This window comes from Salmo trutta, chromosome 26, assembly GCF_901001165.1.
Source record: "Salmo trutta chromosome 26, fSalTru1.1, whole genome shotgun sequence".
Lineage (NCBI taxonomy): Eukaryota > Metazoa > Chordata > Actinopteri > Salmoniformes > Salmonidae > Salmo > Salmo trutta.
Window position 1 is genome coordinate 43,959,746 of NC_042982.1, and position 20,082 is coordinate 43,979,827.

General features: G+C 46.9%; 1 protein-coding gene across 4 annotated transcripts in view; it reads left to right on the forward strand.

Annotated features, from left to right (window-relative positions):
• LOC115163833 (microtubule-associated tumor suppressor candidate 2 homolog) overlaps positions 1–20,082 on the forward strand; it is a gene marked incomplete at its 3' end in the record, with an annotated part of 126,196 nt that overhangs the window by 23,326 nt on the left and 82,788 nt on the right. For 3 of the 4 annotated variants that reach the window (XM_029716034.1, XM_029716033.1, XM_029716037.1), the window contains 3 exon segments: positions 14,297–14,798; positions 15,566–18,346; positions 18,534–18,768. In XM_029716034.1, coding sequence (XP_029571894.1) covers positions 14,538–14,798; positions 15,566–18,346; positions 18,534–18,768 — 3,277 coding nt within the window. 4 annotated transcript variants of the gene reach the window in all.

Genomic DNA, 20,082 nt, shown 5'->3' on the forward strand with positions numbered 1-20,082 from the left:
ATGTCAAACATGCTTTCTCTCAAGTAAGTTTTCATTTGTGAATTGTCAGAACAACCTGAAGTATACAAATATTTCCCGCTCCTGCTGGAGTGGAATCGCCCAGGAATGGCTACTGCAGTTCCCCCTGAATCAACAGACAAAACCCCTTAATGTGTGACGACAACAACAAAAGACTCTTTAATGAGAGAGAGATTTACCAAAACTAACACAATTAGACAGCCATCGTCTCATTAGGGCTCGCTATCTGGCAGAGGGGCTGCGTTAACCCTGTAATCAGGTTCCAGTATGGCTCCCTATCTGGCAGAGATAGGGAAGTTAGCCCTATTAACTAGGGCTCGTTATCTGGCAGAGATAGGGAAGTTAGCCCTATTAACTAGGGCTCGTTATCTGGCAGAGATAGGGAAGTTAGCCCTATTAACTAGGGCTCGTTATCTGGCAGAGATAGGGAAGTTAGCCCTATTAACTAGGGCTCGTTATCTGGCAGAGATGCTGTGGTTGGTAGCAACGATCATTGAAATTGTTGAAAGGTTTTAAAACAATTCAAATAAATGCAACAGTTGGACAATGGATGAAGATATTGAATTTGTATAATCCATCCTATATTGACTGAATTATAACACATAAACATTTTACTGACACGGACAAATAATAAAAGTTAAGGGATTTTGATGGATATTCAGTTATTTAATTTATTGTAGAATTTCACAATTTTTTTTCTTAGAAAGTACTCATATGAATGTTCTTATTGTATTTTTTTAAATAAAGTAAATGAAATGCGGCTAATTCGCATAAATACACATGGTGTATTTGCATATATGAATTCATTAAATATAAATACATTTGATTCGAAAATTTGATTTGATTAACATAAAGAGGTGGAACAGGACTGCAACCACCACTCACCTGCTCTGTCTACCCTGCCTGAACTCACCTGCTCTGTCTACTCTACCTGAACTCACCTGCTCTGGAGACCCTACCTGTACTCACCTGCTCTGTCTACCCTACCTGAACTCACCTGCTCTGTCTACCCTACCTGAACTCACCTGCTCTGTCCACCCTACCTGCACTCACCTGCTCTGTCTACCCTGCCTGAACTCACCTGCTCTGTCTACTCTACCTGAACTCACCTGCTCTGTATACCCTACCTGTACTCACCTGCTCTGTCTACCCTACCTAAACTCACCTGCTCTGTCTACCCTACCTGAACTCACCTGCTCTGTCCACCCTACCTGAACTCACCTGCTCTGTCCACCCTACCTGCACTCACCTGCTCTGTCTACCCTACCTGAACTCACCTGCTCTGTCTACCCTACCTGAACTCACCTGCTCTGTCTACCCTGCCTGCACTCACCTGCTCTGTCTACCCTACCTGAACTCACCTGCTCTGTCTACCCTACCTGAACTCACCTGCTCTGTCTACCCTGCCTGCACTCACCTGCTCTGTCTACCTTACCTGAACTCACCTGCTCTGTCTACCCTGCCTGCACTCACCTGCTCTGTCTACCCTACCTGAACTCACCTGCCCTGCCTGCACTCACCTGCTCCGTCTACCCTGCCTGCACTCACCTGCTCTGTCTACCCTGCCTGATCTCACCTGCTCTGTCTACCCTACCTGAAATCACCTGCCCTGCCTGCACTCACCTGCTCTGTCTACCCTGCCTGCACTCACCTGCTCTGTCTACCCTGCCTGTACTCACCTGCTCTGTCTACCCTGCCTGAACTCACCTGCTCTGTCTACCCTACCTTTTCTCACCTGCTCTGTCTACCCTACCTGTACTCACCTGCTCTGTCCACCCTACCTGTACTCACCTGCTCTGTCGACCCTACCTGATCTCACCTGCTCTGTCTACCCTGCCTGAACTCACCTGCTCTGTCTACCCTGCCTGAACTCACCTGCTCTGTCTACCCTGCCTGAACTCACCTGCTCTGTCTACCCTACCTGATCTCACCTTCTCTGTCTACCCTACCTGTACTCACCTGCTCTGTCTACCCTACCTGTACTCACCTGCTCTGTCTACCCTACCTGTACTCACCTGCTCTGTCAATCCTACCTGTACTCACCTGCTCTGTCTACCCTACATGTACTCACCTGCTCTGTTCACCCTACCTGTACTCACCTGCTCTGTCTACCCTACCTGTACTCACCTGCTCTGTCTACCCTACCTGTACTCACCTGCTCTGTCTACCCTACCTGTACTCACCTGCTCTGTCTACCCTACCTGTACTCACCTGCTCTGTCTACCCTACCTGTACTCACCTGCTCTGTCCACCCTACCTGTACTCACCTGCTCTGTCCACCCTACCTGAACTCACCTTCTCTGTCTACCCTGCCTGATCTCACCTGCTCTGTCTACCCTACCTGTACTCACCTGCTCTGTCTACCCTAGCTGTACTCACCTGCTCTGTCGACCCTACCTGATCTCACCTGCTCTGTCTACCCTACCTGTACTCACCTGCTCTGTCTACCCTGGCTGATCTCACCTGCTCTGTCTACCCTACCTGTACTCACCTGCTCTGTCTACCCTACCTGATCTCACCTGCTCTGTCTACCCTACCTGATCTCACCTGCTCTGTCTACCCTACCTGATCTCACCTGCTCTGTCTACCCTACCTGTACTCACCTGCTCTGTCTACCCTACCTGATCTCACCTGCTCTGTCCACCCTACCTGAACTCACCTGCTCTGTCTACCCTACCTGATCTCACCTGCTCTGTCTACCCTACCTGTACTCACCTGCTCTGTCTACCCTGCCTGAACTCACCTGCTCTGTCCACCCTACCTGTACTCACCTGCTCTGTCTACCCTACCTGAACTCACCTGCTCTGTCTACCCTACCTGTACTCACCTGCTCTGTCTACCCTACCTGAACTCACCTGCTCTGTCTACCCTACCTGAACTCACCTGCTCTGTCTACCCTACCTGATCTCACCTTCTCTGTCCACCCTACCTGTACTCACCTGCTCTGTCTACCCTACCTGTACTCACCTGCTCTGTCTACCCTACCTGTACTCACCTGCTCTGTCTACCCTACCTGAACTCACCTGCTCTGTCCACCCTACCTGTACTCACCTGCTCTGTCCACCCTACCTGTACACACCTGCTCTGTCTACCCTACCTGATCTCACCTGCTATGTCCACCCTACCTGAACTCACCTGCTCTGTCTACCCTGCCTGCACTCACCTGTTCTGTCTACCCTACCTGTACTCACCTGCTCTGTCTACCCTACCTGATCTCACCTGCTCTGTCCACCCTACCTGAACTCACCTGCTCTGTCTACCCTGCCTGTACTCACCTGCTCTGTCCACCCTACCTGTACTCACCTGCTCTGTCCACCCTACCTGAACTCACCTGCTCTGTCTACCCTGCCTGTACTCACCTGCTCTGTCTACCCTGCCTGTGCTCACCTGCTCTGTCCACCCTACCTGTACACACCTGCTCTGTCCACCCTACCTGAACTCACCTGCTCTGTCTACCCTGCCTGTACACACCTGTTCTGTCTACCCTACCTGATCTCACCTGCTCTGTCCACCCTACCTGTACACACCTGCTCTGTCCACCCTACCTGAACTCACCTGCTCTGTCTACCCTGCCTGTACTCACCTGCTCTGTCCACCCTACCTGTACTCACCTGCTCTGTCCACCCTACCTGAACTCACCTGCTCTGTCTACCCTGCCTGTACTCACCTGCTCTGTCTACCCTGCCTGTGCTCACCTGCTCTGTCCACCCTACCTGTACACACCTGCTCTGTTGACCCTACCTGATCTCACCTGCTCTGTCTACTCTACCTGTACTCACCTGCTCTGTCTACCCTACCTGATCTCACCTGCTCTGTCTACCCTACCTGTACTCACCTGCTCTGTCCACCCTACCTGTACTCACCTGCTCTGTCGACCCTACCTGATCTCACCTGCTCTGTCTACCCTACCTGATCTCACCTGCTCTGTCTACCCTGCCTGAACTCACCTGCTCTGTCTACCCTGCCTGAACTCACCTGCTCTGTCTACCCTACCTGTACTCACCTGCTCTGTCTACCCTACCTGTACTCACCTGCTCTGTCTACCCTACCTGATCTCACCTGCTCTGTCTACCCTACCTGTACTCACCTGCTCTGTCAACCCTACCTGTACTCACCTGCTCTGTCTACCCTACCTGTACTCACCTGCTCTGTTCACCCTACCTGTACTCACCTGCTCTGTCCACCCTACCTGAACTCACCTGCTCTGTCTACCCTGCCTGATCTCACCTGCTCTGTCTACCCTACCTGTACTCACCTGCTCTGTCTACCCTACCTGAACTCACCTGCTCTGTATACCCTGCCTGAACTCACCTGCTCTGTAAACCCTACCTGTACTCACCTGCTCTGTCTACCCTACCTGTACTCATCTGCTCTGTCTACCCTACCTGATCTCACCTGCTTAAATAAATTAATCTCATCGAATTTGTAAACATTTCAACTGTATAATTTTTTTTTTCTACAAGAAATCGACACCCATCAAAATAAAGTTCTCTTTCTTGTAAGTGTTGAGACGGTTCAATAAATCCCAGTGTCACGTCCTGACCATGGTAAACTGTTTTTTTCTATGGTAGAGTAGGTCAGGGCGTGACAGGCGGGTTTATTCTATGTGTTCTATTTCTATGTTCTTAGGTTCTAGTTTTTGTATTTCTATGTTGGTTTGTTTGGGATGATCTCCAATTAGAGGCAGCTGGTCCTCGTTGTCTCTAATTGGAGATCATACTTAAGTAGGGTATTTTTCTTCCTGGGTTTTGTGGGTGATTATTTTTGAGTAGTGTTTGTTTCTCCTCTGCGTCACGGTTTGTTGTTTTGTCTATTCAGTTATTTGATGTATTGCATAGTTTCACAGAGTAAATAAAATGTGGAACTACACACACTCTGCACCTTGGTCCTCTCCTTTTGACAGCCGTGACACCCAGATGAAGCTTTAGCCTCTACAGGATCGGTGTCCCCCCCGCAGGACAGTTTAGCTAACGTAGGCTAATGTGATTAGCATGAGGTTGTAAGTAACAAGACAATTTCCCAGGACATAGACATATTTGATATGGGCAGAAAGCTTAAATTCTTGTTCATCTAACTGCACTGTCCAATTTACAGTTGCTATTACAGTGAAATAACACCATGCTACTGTTTGAGGAGAATGCACAGTTATGAACTTGAAAATGCATTAATAAACCAATTAGGCACATTTGGGCAGACTTGATACAACATTTTGAATAGAAATACAATGGTTCATTGGATCAGTCTAAAACTTTGCATATACACTGCTGCCATCTAGTGGCCAAAATGTAAATTGCGCCTAAACTGGAATAATACATTATGGCCTTTGTCTTGCATTTCAAAAATGATGGTACAAAAACAAAATAAAAAAACACAGATCTACTGTGTTATATTCTCCTACATTAATTTAACATTTCCACAAACTTCAAAGTGTTTCCTTTCAAATGGTATCAAGAATATACATATCCTTGCTTCAGGTCCTGAGCTACAGACAGTTAGATTTTGGGTATGTCATTTTAGGCGGAAATTGGGAAAAAAAGGGTCCTATCCTCAACGGAAAGACAGTGTATTCCATGGAGCCCATTTCAGCCATTACCGCAGTGTGTTTGACAGGTCATTAGAAACATTTCCGAGGTTGTAAAGTTAATTGGGGAAAAACGACAGGCACAAGCAAGAGTATGAAAGAGTGGCAGGAGTCAAGTGAAAACAAACAATCCAGTGAGCTTTAAGTTGATCCCTCAAACAGGAAATACATGTCTGAAAAAGGCAGATTGTCAGGTGGGCCGGGCATGCAAGTTGCTAGTAGTCTCTGTTCAAGGTCTGCTAAACAACTGAGCATAATGCCGTTATAACAGGCACCAGCCAGCCCTCTCCTCTCTTTAAGTAGGTCAGTTGGAGAGCTGTGAATGTGGAATGAGCTGGAACTGAACTCAGGGGACCTAGCAGCGTCACTAGTTGCCTCATCATACATAGAGAGAAGATGGTGCTTTAAATCAGGTGTTAAAAAAAAATGCATCCGGGAAGTATCAATTGGCTATTTTGTGCCAATGTTTCCGCCTCATGGATTACTGCTCATAGACTACTGCTCATGGACTACTGCTCATAGACTACTGCTCATAGACTACTGCTCATGGACTACTGCTCATAGACTACTGCTCATAGACTACTACTCATGGACTACTACTCATGGACTACTGCTCATAGACTACTGCTCATAGACTACTACTCATGGACTACTACTCATGGACTACTGCTCATGGACTACTACTCATGGACTACTGCTCATGGACTACTGCTCATGGACTACTGCTCATGGACTACTGCTCATGGACTACTGCTCATGGACTAATGCTCATAGACTACTGCTCATGGACTACTGCTCATGGACTACTGCTCATAGACTACTGCTCATGGACTACTGCTCATGGACTACTGCTCATGGACTACTGCTCATGGACTAATGCTCATAGACTACTGCTCATGGACTACTGCTCATGGACTACTGCTCATGGACTACTGCTCATGGACTACTGCTCATAGACTACTACTCATGGACTACTGCTCATAGACTACTGCTCATGGACTACTACTCATGGACTACTGCTCATGGATTACTACTCATGGATTACTGCTCATGGACTACTACTCATGGACTACTGCTTATGGACTACTGCTCATGGACTAATACTCATGGACTACTGCTCATGGACTACTGCTCATGGACTAATACTCATGGACTACTGCTCATGGACTACTGCTCATGGACTACTGCTCATGGACTACTGCTCATGGATTACTACTCATGGACTACTACTCATGGACTACTGCTCATGACTACTGCTCATGGACTACTGCTCATGGACTACTGCTCATGGACTACTGCTCATAGACTACTGCTCATGGACTACTGCTCATGGACTACTGCTCATGGACTACTGCTCATGGACTAATGCTCATAGACTACTGCTCATGGACTACTGCTCATGGACTACTGCTCATGGACTACTGCTCATGGACTACTGCTCATAGACTACTACTCATGGACTACTGCTCATAGACTACTGCTCATGGACTACTACTCATGGACTACTGCTCATGGATTACTACTCATGGATTACTGCTCATGGACTACTACTCATGGACTACTGCTTATGGACTACTGCTCATGGACTAATACTCATGGACTACTGCTCATGGACTACTGCTCATGGACTAATACTCATGGACTACTGCTCATGGACTACTGCTCATGGACTACTGCTCATGGACTACTGCTCATGGATTACTACTCATGGACTACTACTCATGGACTACTGCTCATGACTACTGCTCATGGACTACTGCTCATGGACTACTGCTCATGGACTACTACTCATGGACTACTGCTCATGGACTACTGCTCTAGGACTACTACTCATGGACTACTGCTCATAGACTACTGCTCATGGACTACTGCTCATGGACTACTGCTCATGGACTACTGCTCATGGACTACTGCTCATGGACTACTACTCATGGACTACTACTCATGGACTACTGCTCATGGACTACTGCTCATGGACTACTGCTCATAGACTACTGTATGTCAGGTGCTTATCAATTCAAATCAAACTTTATTTGTCACATGCTCCGAATACAACAGGTGTAGACCTTACAGGGAAATGCTGAATACAACAGGTGTAGACCTCACTGTGAAATGCTGAATACAACAGGTGTAGACCTCACAGTGAAATGCTTGCTTACGAGACCCTAACCAACAATGCAGTACAAGAAATATAGTTAATAAAATATTTACTAAATAAACTCAACTTAAAAAATGAAATCAATCAAAAGGTAACACACAATACATGAACATAACAATAACAAGGCTTTATACAGGACTCGTTGTGCCTGGTCTGAAGTCTAGATGATTTGTGGTTAGGCTCATGTTGTTTATTGTTAGCAGCCTGGACCAACCAGGAATGAGCTCAGACCGTGACAGTCAACGTCACATGTGTGTGGCATGCTGCTCATCAGCTGTTAGTCACACGCCAGTATGATGAGATAGGATATAGGATTCTGGGCAGTCTATCAGCAAGACTGTCAGTAGGATTCTGGGTAGTCTGTTATCAAGACAGTCAGTAGCATTCTGGGTAGTCTGTTATCAGGCTCCTCGTACACAGTCACACTAACAGGCTCCTCCTCCGCAGTCACGCTAACAGGCTCCTCCTCCGCAGTCACACTAACAGGCTCCTCCTCCACAGTCACGCTAACAGGCTCCTCCTCCACAGTCACACTAACAGGCTCCTCCTCCACAGTCACACTAACAGGCTCCTCCTCCTCCACAGTCACGCTAACAGGCTCCTCCTCCACAGTCACACTAACAGGCTCCTCCTTCACAGTCACACTAACAGGCTCCTCCTCCACAGTCACACTAACAGGCTCCTCCTCCACAGTCACACTAACAGGCTCCTCCTCCACAGTCACACTAACAGGCTCCTCCTCCACAGTCATGCTAACAGGCTCCTCCTCCACAGTCACACTAACAGGCTCCTCCTCCACAGTCACACTAACAGGCTCCTCCTCCACAGTCACACTAACAGGCTCCTCCTCCACAGTCACACTAACAGGCTCCTCCTCCACAGTCACACTAACAGGCTCCTCCTCCACAGTCACACTAACAGGGTCCTCGTCCACAGTCACACTAACAGGCTCCTCCTCCTCCACAGTCACACTAACAGGCTCCTCCTCCACAGTCACACTAACAGGCTCCTCCTCCACAGTCACACTAACAGGCTCCTCCTCCACAGTCACACTAACAGGCTCCTCCTCCACAGTCACACTAACAGGCTCCTCCTCCACAGTCACACTAACAGGCTCCTCCTCCACAGTCACACTAACAGGCTCCTCCTCCTCCACAGTCACACTAACAGGCTCCTCCTCCACAGTCACACTAACAGGCTCCTCCTCCACAGTCACGCTAACAGGCTCCTCCTCCACAGTCACGCTAACAGGCTCCTCCTCCACAGTCACACTAACAGGCTCCTCCTCCACAGTCACACTAACAGGCTCCTCCTTCACAGTCACACTAACAGGCTCCTCCTTCACAGTAACACTAACAGGCTCCTCCTCCACAGTCACACTAACAGGCTCCTCCTCCACAGTCACACTAACAGGCTCCTCGTCCACAGTCACACTAACAGGCTCCTCCTCCACAGTCACACTAACAGGCTCCTCCTCCACAGGCACACTAACAGGCTCCTCCTCCACAGTCACACTAACAGGCTCCTCCTCCACAGTCACACTAACAGGCTCCTCCTCCACAGTCACACTAACAGGCTCCTCCTCCTCCACAGTCACACTAACAGGCTCCTCCTTCACGGTCACGCTAACAGGCTCCTCCTTCACAGTCACACTCCTCAGTCGTCTCTCTCTCTCTGTCTCAGCAGTCTATCAATCTGTTACGGCCCAAGTGGACCGCGTACAGAACACATGACAGCATAACACTCTCCCACAGAGAGACATTCGGCATTGTGGAATTGGTGTGACAGGCTCTAAGTCTGCTGTCTGTCTCAGCAGTCAATCCCACAGAGTGAATGTGAGACAGTTTGTTGCTATGGAGAAGGAACAGGACTGGCTGTACCTGAGGTAAAGCACGCTGTTATTATGTCCTTATAAAACACCTGTTGTGCTCTAAGCACAACACAGGGGAGGACCTTCTCTCTCTCTCTCTTCTCTCTCTCTCTTCTCTCTCTCCTCTCTCTCTCTCTTCTCTCTTCTCTCTCTCTTCTCTCTTCTCTCTCTCTTCTCTCTTCTCTTCTCTTCTCTGTCTTTACTCCTCCTCTCCTCCCATGTCCCACTCCTCTCCTCACCCCTCCTTTCCTGTCCACTCCTGTGAATGTCATATTCTGACTCTCTGTAGTTTGCTCATCGTTAGGGAGCTTTTCCAATTAGATGGGTTCGTTCTCTGCCTGGGAACATACAGTAATCACTTCAGACAGAAAAGAAGGCCCAAACTATTCCTCTGTGTAATCTGCTCTGGTTCCTTTGGAAAATGTTTGTTTGTAGATGTTTGTTTTCTTGAAAATGTTACTGAGGGTTTCTATTCAGTGTCCAGATTTGAGTAGGTGTGTGGGCTTGTGTTCATGTAGTCATGTGTTAGTAAACATGTCTTCTCTTGGGAGAGCTACAGTGTTTCATAAGTACTGCCACTCAAACATCAAAAAGATCTCTAAATGCCTATGGTATATTTTTCATCTTCTTTTTGGAATAATTATTTTTGAGATGAAAGAATAAGTGTTTGAAAACTAGGGCAGACCTCGTAGAGGGAGAGTGGAGGAGGAGAGGGGGAAGGGGGGAAATCGTCAAAGACATTTCTTCACAGGATGTTTTGAATCCGTCTAAATCCCTAGAGACATTTCTTCACAGGATGTTTTGAATCTGTCTAAATCCATAGAGACATTTCTTCACAGGATGTTTTGAATCTGTCTAAATCCCTAGAGACATTTCTTCACAGGATGTTTTGAATCCGTCTAAATCCCTAGAGACATTTCTTCACAGGATGTTTTGAATCCGTCTAAATCGTCAAAGACATTTCTTCACAGGATGTTTTGAATCCGTCTAAATCCCTAGAGACATTTCTTCACAGGATGTTTTGAATCTGTCTAAATCCATAGAGACATTTCTTCACAGGATGTTTTGAATCTGTCTAAATCCCTAGAGACATTTCTTCACAGGATGTTTTGAATCCGTCTAAATCCCTAGAGACATTTCTTCACAGGATGTTTTGAATCCGTCTAAATCCCTAGAGACATTTCTTCACAGGATGTTTTGAATCCGTCTAAATCCCTAGAGACATTTCTTCACAGGATGTTTTGAATCTGTCTAAATCCATAGAGACATTTCTTCACAGGATGTTTTGAATCTGTCTAAATCCCTAGAGACATTTCTTCACAGGATGTTTTGAATCCGTCTAAATCCCTAGAGACATTTCTTCACAGGATGTTTTGAATCCGTCTAAATCCCTAGAGACATTTCTTCACAGGATGTTTTGAATCCATCTAAATCCCTAGAAACATTTCTTCACAGCATGTTTTGAATCCGTCTAAATCCCTAGAAACATTTCTTCACAGCATGTTTTGAATCCGTCTAAATCCATAGAGACATTTCTTCACAGGATGTTTTGAATCCGTCTAAATCCCTAGAGACATTTCTCCACAGGATGTTTTGAATCTGTCTAAATCCATAGAGATATTTCTTCACAGGATGTTTTGAATCTGTCTAAATCCCTAGAGACATTTCTTCACAGGATGTTTTGAATCCATCTAAATCCCTAGAGACATTTCTTCACAGGATGTTTTGAATCCATCTAAATCCCTAGAGACATTTCTTCACAGGATGTTTTGAATCCGTCTAAATCCCTAGAGACATTTCTTCACAGGATGTTTTGAATCTGTCTAAATCCCTAGAGACATTTCTTCACAGGATGTTTTGAATCCATCTAAATCCCTAGAGACATTTCTTCACAGGATGTTTTGAATCTGTCTAAATCCCTAGAGACATTTCTTCACAGGATGTTTTGAATCCGTCTAAATCCCTAGAGACATTTCTTCACAGGATGTTTTGAATCTGTCTAAATCCCTAGAGACATTTCTTCACAGGATGTTTTGAATCCATCTAAATCCCTAGAGACATTTCTTCACAGGATGTTTTGAATCTGTCTAAATCCCTAGAGACATTTCTTCACAGGATGTTTTGAATCCGTCTAAATCCCTAGAGACATTTCTTCACAGGATGTTTTGAATCCGTCTAAATCCCTAGATACATTTCTTCACAGGATGTTTTGAATCTGTCTAAATCCCTAGAGACATTTCTTCACAGGATGTTTTGAATCCCTCTAATATTTCTCCATGCAACACCGTTTGACATGGTAATTTATGGTACCATGTTTTCAGGTACAGTTGTTTTCAAAGCATCCCCAGACATGAATCAGTATGTTAAAAAAATGTGCAGTTTACTTCAGAATAATTAGCTTTACTGCTATCAGTGGTAGTGAACCAGTGTACAGATAGCAGGTTATGCTATCAGTGGTAGTGAACCAGTGTACAGATAGCAGGTTATGCTATCAGTGGTAGTGAAGCAACAAGTGTACAGATAGCAGGTTATGCTATCAGTGATAGTGAACCAGTGTACAGATAGCAGGTTATGCTATCAGTGGTAGTGAACCAGTGTACAGATAGCAGGTTATGCTATCAGAGATAGTGAACCAACCAGTGTACAGATAGCAGGTTATGCTATCAGTGGTAGTGAACCAGTGTACAGATAGCAGGTTATGCTATCAGTGGTAGTGAACCAGTGTACAGATAGCAGGTTATGCTATCAGTGGTCGTGAACCAGTGTACAGATAGCAGGTTAGCATACCCTACACTCATTGTTATTGCAGTAGTTCCCTGTAGCTTATTCATTGAAGGTGGCTGCTGGCTGGAATATTGCTGACAGTTGGTCTCTGTGTGTGTGTGTGTGTGTGTGTGTGTGTGTGTGTGTGTGTGTGTGTGTGTGTGTGTGTGTGTGTGTGTGTGTGTGTGTGTGTGTGTGTGTGTGTGTGTGTGTGTATATGTGTGTGTGTGTGTACCTTAGGGAATGTCCTCCCACGGATTTGCTGAAGTGTAGCGATGCTCGTTACTAGGGAGAACCAGTGATATGACAACATATGCATTACCACAGTCATATAGCGTCTCTATATATATCTATATATATAGCAGAGAGAAGCTTCCAGAGAGATGCCAGCTATCCATAGAACATCCCATTTAACACAGATGTAACTCTGTCACTGAGGTGGTGCAGAAAAATGCTTGTATCTTTCCCGGGAATTCCCAGGTTTTTACAGAAATCCCGGTTGAAATATTCCTGAAATTAGGAAATCCAGAATCCTCCAACGAGGATTCCTGGAAAACCTGGGAATTTAGGGGGCATGACCAGAACCGTAAACAGAGGACAGTAGGAGTAAAAAGGTGATGAATATTGTTAGTCCCTGAGCTGTAAACACCTGATCCAAGATCTGTTTGTGCTGTCTTGCCAGCACCTTTGGTCATTCTCATAGATGGCACAAACAGTTCTGGGATCAGGCTATCCAACTCCTATGTTCATTTTAATAGATGGCACAAACAGATCTGGGACCAGGCTAGTAAATACTGTCCTGTGCTATAAATCTCCTGCTTATCGTCTCTGGTGTCAGTATGTTGGATAGTTCCGAGGTTATCTCTTTGTAGGGTGTTGTTACTCCCTGTGGACAACATGTCACTGTTGTAGGATACAAACAGATACTGTCCCTGTGTAAGTCCCATATTTTTTAAATGTATTTTATATTTTATTTCTCCTTTATTAAACCAGGTAGGCCAGTTGAGAACAAATTCTCGTTTACAACTGCGACCTGGCCAAGATAAAGCAAAGCAGTGCGACAAAAACAACAACACAGAGAGTTACACATGAACATATCTCTAGAGTCAAGATAGAAGCACTTACAGTTTGCTCTACCTAACAACTCTGTGGGAGAAGACACCACTATTCAGGACAGGGATGTGATATGTGTTATGGCTATAGTATGCTGCCATCCCTGGTTCAGGCTACATTGTATTGCTGTGATATCATTTTTATCTGGTTTTATTAGGTGATTCAACCCTTTATCGTTCCAGGTGACAGATGAGATGTCACACTGGTGTTTACATTTACATTTTAGTCATTTAGCAGACGCTCTTATCCAGAGCAGTAGTGAATGCATACATTTCATTTCATGCATTTTTTTGTACTGGCCCCCCTTGGGAATTGAACCCACAACCCTGGCATTGCACACACCATGCTGGCATTGCAAACACCATGCTCTACCAACTGAGCCACAGGGAAGAATTACATTTTTACAAGTCAGTTAAGAACAAATTCTTATTTACAATGACGGCCTACCCCGGGCCAATCCCGGGCCAATTGTGCACCGCCCTATGGGACTCCCAATCATGGCCTGGATGTGATGCAGCCTGAATTCGAAAAAGGGACTGCAGGGATGCCTCTTGCACTGAGATGCAGTGCCTTAGACCGCTGTGCCACTCAGGGGAGGGGGGTTACTATAAAGTAGCAAAACCCTCTGTATCAAAATGCATAAAATGTCTTGACATTTTCTGCTAACTTTTTAAGTGTCAATCTTTTGTCATAAAAACTTTACGTAGCATGTCATGATGTGAGATTATTCTACAGAGGTCATTAATACGATATGTCTACATGATTGGCTTGTCTTGTTTTCTATCACGTTAAGGATCTCCGATGCCATGCGACCCACCTCCTCTCCTCAGTGAGACAGCCCATACCCTAAACCTCCAGGACCACACAGGACAGGAGAGAGATGTGAAGCCAGCTCTGGGCTCATGCTATAAGGCAGAGAGAGAGAGACCCAGAGCCCCAGACCCTGAGAGTTGTGGGTACACAGCGTTATCTAATGGATGGCCGAGTGACTAAGTGAAGGAAGGAAATCAGAACAGAACTGACGTGAGGTCATAATGAGTGGTCAGCAAGGCGAGCCGGCCATCGGCCACAGCCATGTTGGTGAGGTCGGGAACAACAACCAGAACAGCCATGTTGGTGAGGTCAGGAGCAACAACCAGAACCAGCAGGCCGGGGGAGGGGGAGTGGGGGCGGTGACACCCGATGGGGATGCTAACGCTAACCAGATGATCCAGACGGGGGAGGGGGGCAGCGGAGGGGAGAGTACAGGAGGAGATGTTGACACTCTGCCCCCCCTGATGTCTCAGACCACTGAGGTATGATGCTCTACATTTATCCAGTGACTTAAACATCTGACTGACTTAAACATCTGAGTGACTTACAGATCTGACCGACTTACACATCTGAGTGACTTACAGATCTGACTGACTTACACATCTGAGTGACTTAAACATCTGACTGACTTACAGATCTGACTGACTTACAGATCTGACTGACTTAAACATCTGACCGACTTAAACATCTGACTGACTTAAACATCTGACTGACTTACAAATCTGACTGACTTAAACATCTGACTGACTTAAACATCTGAGCGACTTAAACATCTGCATGACTTAAACATCTGACTGACTTAAACATCTGACTGACTTAAACATCTGAGTGACTTACACATCTGAGTAACTTACACATCAGAATGACTTACAGATCTGACTGACTTAAACATCTGAGTGACTTAAACATCTGACTGACTTACACATCTGAGTAACTTACACATCAGAATGACTTACTTACAGATCTGACTGACTTACACATCTGAGTAACTTTCACATTTGACTGACTTACACACCTGAGTGACTTACAGAACTGAGAATTACTAAGCGATACACAATTCCAATAAGCCAGACTGCCACATACTAAAGATCATTCTTAGCAAGAGCACTGAATTCTATTTATTTATTAATTTGACTGTTTGACACTCCTGATGCCTGTCTATATAGTACACATAGTTGGTATCTCTTTTTTTTTAAAGTCTTTAATGCTATTTATATAGTGATGATGAATCAAATGTTTACCTGAACAGGTGTCTCAGACAGTCACAGAGGAGCAGAAGAACAAGATTATCATCTGGGGGACAGACTCTCGGTGTGACGACCCTGAGCTGGCCGAGTTTGAGATGTTAGAATGTCAGGAGCTGGAGGCATACCTGGTAGAGGAGGAGGAGGAGGAGGAAGAGGAGGAGGAGGAGGAGGAAGTATGTGAAGGAGTAGGACTAAGAGTAGGAGTGAAAGGAAGTGCACGGCAGATTCTCCTGGATCAGCCTGTCTCCATAGTGGATCTAGTCTCTGACAGTAGAGAGGGAGGAGGGAGGAGGACTATTCAACGTGGCTCCAACGGGCAGGACGCCGCCACCATGGGCTCTGGAGGAACCAGAGGGACGGCGGAGTATGTAACGAGGACAGAGTTCAGCTCTGAGAACCATGTCTTGGTGTCCCGCCTGTCTACTATGTTCAGTCCGGATGGGAGTCTGGTCAGTGCTCTGGACACCGCTGGACGGACACAGGCCACCACCACAGACTCCTGGCATGTCCCCTCTGGACCCTCAGGACCAGACGGGACCATCTCAGAGGATCTCACCCTGGCCTTCCAGTCTTGTACCACCATCTCAGACCGGTCCAAGGCCTCTCAGCGATCCAAACAACCTCAGGCTCCATCTAAAAGCACAATACAACGAGCTGACCTCGATCTAAACCAGAATACAACTGAGGAGGTTGTCGTTGCGGAAGCACAAGTCAGTAACAACGTCGTAGTGGGTCGTTGTAAATGTCAGCAGAACATGGAGGAAGATCAGGGCAATGAAGAGCACAACCAGAATCTGGAGCAGAGGTACCAGGATGCTAGAGGCAGTGGGGGGAAGGCAGCTGAGGACCACCAGGATGCTAGAGGTAGTGGGAGGAAGGCAGCTGTGGACCACCAGGATGCTAGAGGTAGTGAAGGGAAGGCAGCTGAGGACCACCAGGATGCTAGAGGTAGTGAAGGGAAGGCAGCTGAGGACCACCAGGATGCTAGAGGTAGTGAAAGGAAGGCAGCTGAGGACCACCAGGATGCTAGAGGTAGTGAAGGGAAGGCAGCTGTGGACCACCAGGATGCTAGAGGTAGTGGGGGGAAGGCAGCTGAGGACCACCAGGATGCTAGAGGTAGTGAAGGGAAGGCAGCTGGGGACCACCAGGATGCTAGAGGTAGTGAAGGGAAGGCAGCTGTGGACCACCAGGATGCTAGAGGTAGTGAAGGGAAGGCAGCTGTGGACCACCAGGATGCTAGAGGTAGTGAAGGGAAGGCAGCTGAGGACCACCAGGATGCTAGAGGTAGTGAAAGGAAGGCAGCTGAGGACCACCAGGATGCTAGAGGTAGTGAAGGGAAGGCAGCTGTGGACCACCAGGATGCTAGAGGTAGTGGGGGGAAGGCAGCTGAGGACCACCAGGATGCTAGAGGTAGTGAAGGGAAGGCAGCTGGGGACCACCAGGATGCTAGAGGTAGTGAAGGGAAGGCAGCTGAGGACCACCAGGATGCTAGAGGTAGTGAAGGGAAGGCAGCTGAGGACCACCAGGATGCTAGAGGTAGTGAAGGGAAGGCAGCTGAGGACCACCAGGATGCTAGAGGTAGTGAAGGGAAGGCAGCTGAGGACCACCAGGATGCTAGAGGTAGTGAAGGGAAGGCAGCTGAGGACCACCAGGATGCTAGAGGTAGTGAAGGGAAGGCAGCTGGGGACCACCAGGATGCTAGAGGTAGTGAAGGGAAGGCAGCTGAGGACCACCAGGATGCTAGAGGTAGTGAAAGGAAGGCAGCTGAGGACCACAAGGTTATACCCCCTGATATGAACCACAACTTACCCGCCAAGTCAGGCACAAATGGGATTCAATCTGTTGAAACCAGAAGCTTGAAAAAGCATGGCTCTTTTGATAAAACCTCAAAGGAACAAGGCTCCTTCGGACAAAGCATGAAGAAAACGACTTCGTTTGAACAAAGCCTAAAGAAAACAACCTTGTTTGAAAACACCACAAAGAAGTCGGCCTCGTTTGATAGAAGCTTGAAGAAAGAACCTTTCTTAGATAGAACGTTGATGAAAGAGGCATCCTTCGACAGAACGTTGAGGAAACAGGGCTCGTTTGAACGTAGCTCCAGTCCTTCTAGCCTGGATGGGAGGAAGCCCTGGGGTAGCCCCAGCAGGAGCCCCAGCCGCCCCGCCACCCCTCCCTGGTCCCCCAGGAGACCAGCCCCCTCCTCCCCCGCCAAGACCAGTTCCAGACCTCCCTCCTCCACCTCTCCAGCCAAGGCCAGCAACCGAGCCTCCAGCCAGGACCGCAGCGACTCCCCACAGAGAGGTACCACCAGTGGCCTCAAAGCGCCTAGTAAGGTATGTGTAATCAGCAACATCCCCAAACCCATCTCCCCTCAGCCACCTGCAGACCCTAGGAGAGCCTCTCCTCACAAACCCAAACCCGCCCGTCCCAAGATCATCACGTACGTCCGTAAGACCCCTCAGGTGAAGTCCCAGGGGACAGAGGTTGACCCAAATGAAGCCATGACACTCCCTCTCCGCCTGTCCTTTTCCCACCCCAGCCCTCCTACAGCCCACAGAAAGCCCCACAAGGCAGAGCCCCATTCTAAGGCCTCACAGGTACTCTGCTCCTCTAATATACTCTTTGATAAGTACCGTCAGGAGATGCAGAAGGCAGGATACTTCCCCCCGGGTACCGGCATGACGTCGCTGGGCATCAAACCTCCCAGCCACCCTCCTCCTCACAACCTCTCTTTGAACTCTGAGAGCTTTCATGGGGAACTGACTGACAGATACATGCATGAGGTGAGAGGGTGTGGTATGGTCTTGTGTGTATTTGTAGAAGCCAAATGTTCACATGCTTGAAAATCAAATCCTTTTCTGCGTGCTGACTGATACAAAACTTTAATTAAATATAATATAATTTAATGAATTGAACTAAACTGAAATGAAGCGAACTGAAAGTAACTGACGTTGTTTGTCTCTGGTCTAGTTGGCTCCAGCACCTTCACAGCTGGCTCCCCAGGAGGGGACAGGCCTCTACCGTTCCCCCAGGCCCAGAGGGCCCCAGCTGGGGTTAGGGGCCGTCACCCGGCAGCCTGCTGCAGCCAAGAACAGGACTATGTTCCAGGGCCAGACCGGTCAGCGGTCAGGGGTCGTGACCCTCAGCCATCCAGGACAGCAGCAGGCACCACCAGGGAACAACCAGGGAAACCATGACTCCACAGGTGAGACAGAGGCTGAGAGGAGGCTGGAAGGACAGAGGGAGGGTGAGGGAGAGCAGGAAAGGTGGAGAGGGGGAGAGGGGAGGGAGAGTCTTCTCTAGAGCTGCTGTTTACCATTATAGAATTACAGTATGTTGCTGCTAGAATGTTACGCTATGTTCCTGCTGCGTGTTCTAGAATGATCATGTTGATATGTTCCTGCTGCGTGTTCTAGAATTATAACGTTGATATGGTCTTCGGTGTGGCTCAGTTGGTAGAGCATGGTGTGTGCAACGCCAGAGTTGTGGGTTCGATTCCCACGGGGGGCCAGTACAAAAAAAAAAAAGAATGCATGAAATGAAATGTATGCATTCACTATTGTAAGTCGCTCTGGATAAGAGCGTCTGCTAAATGACTAAAATGTAAAATGTAAAATATGTTCCTGCTGCGTGTTCTAGAATTATCATGTTGATATGTTCCTGCTGCGTGTTCTAGAACTATTATGTTGATATGTTCCTGCTGCGTGTTCTAGAACTATCATGTTGATATGTTCCTGCTGCGTGTTCTAGAATTATCATGTTGATATGTTCCTGCTGCGTGTTCTAGAACTTTCATGTTGATATGTTCCTGCTGCGTGTTCTAGAACTATCATGTTGATATGTTCCAGCTGCGTGTTCTAGAACTATCATGTTGATATGTTCCTGCTGAATGTTCTAGAACTATCATGTTGATATGTTCTTGCTGCGTGTTCTAGAACTATCATGTTGATATGTTCCTGCTGCGTGTTCTAGAACTATCATGTTGATATGTTCCAGCTGCGTGTTCTAGAACTATCATGTTGATATGTTCCTGCTGCGTGTTCTAGAACTATCATGTTGATATGTTCCAGCTGCGTGTTCTAGAATTATCATGTTGATAAAAAATTAGCTAGGACTGTGGTCTGAGAGAGGGGCCTAATTGGAGGAGCCTAATGGGAGGGATGTGTAACCTGAAAACTAGCTGTTATTGACAGAGAGGACTTTCTTTACTGTTATTGGTTTATTAACACCCAGTCAAACAAGCTGAAATTCTCAGGAGGGCTTTTCAAACAGCTCTTACACTAAAATGCATTATCATAATTTTCCATTTCTCAATATTATTCTAACCACATAGTGTTGAAATACACTGCTCAAAAAAATAAAGGGAACACTTAAACAACACAATGTAACTCCAAGTCAATCACACTTCTGTGAAATCAAACTGTCCACTTAGGAAGCAACACTGATTGACAATACATTTCACATGCTGTTGTGCAAATGGAATAGACAACAGGTGGAAATTATAGGCAATTAGCAAGAC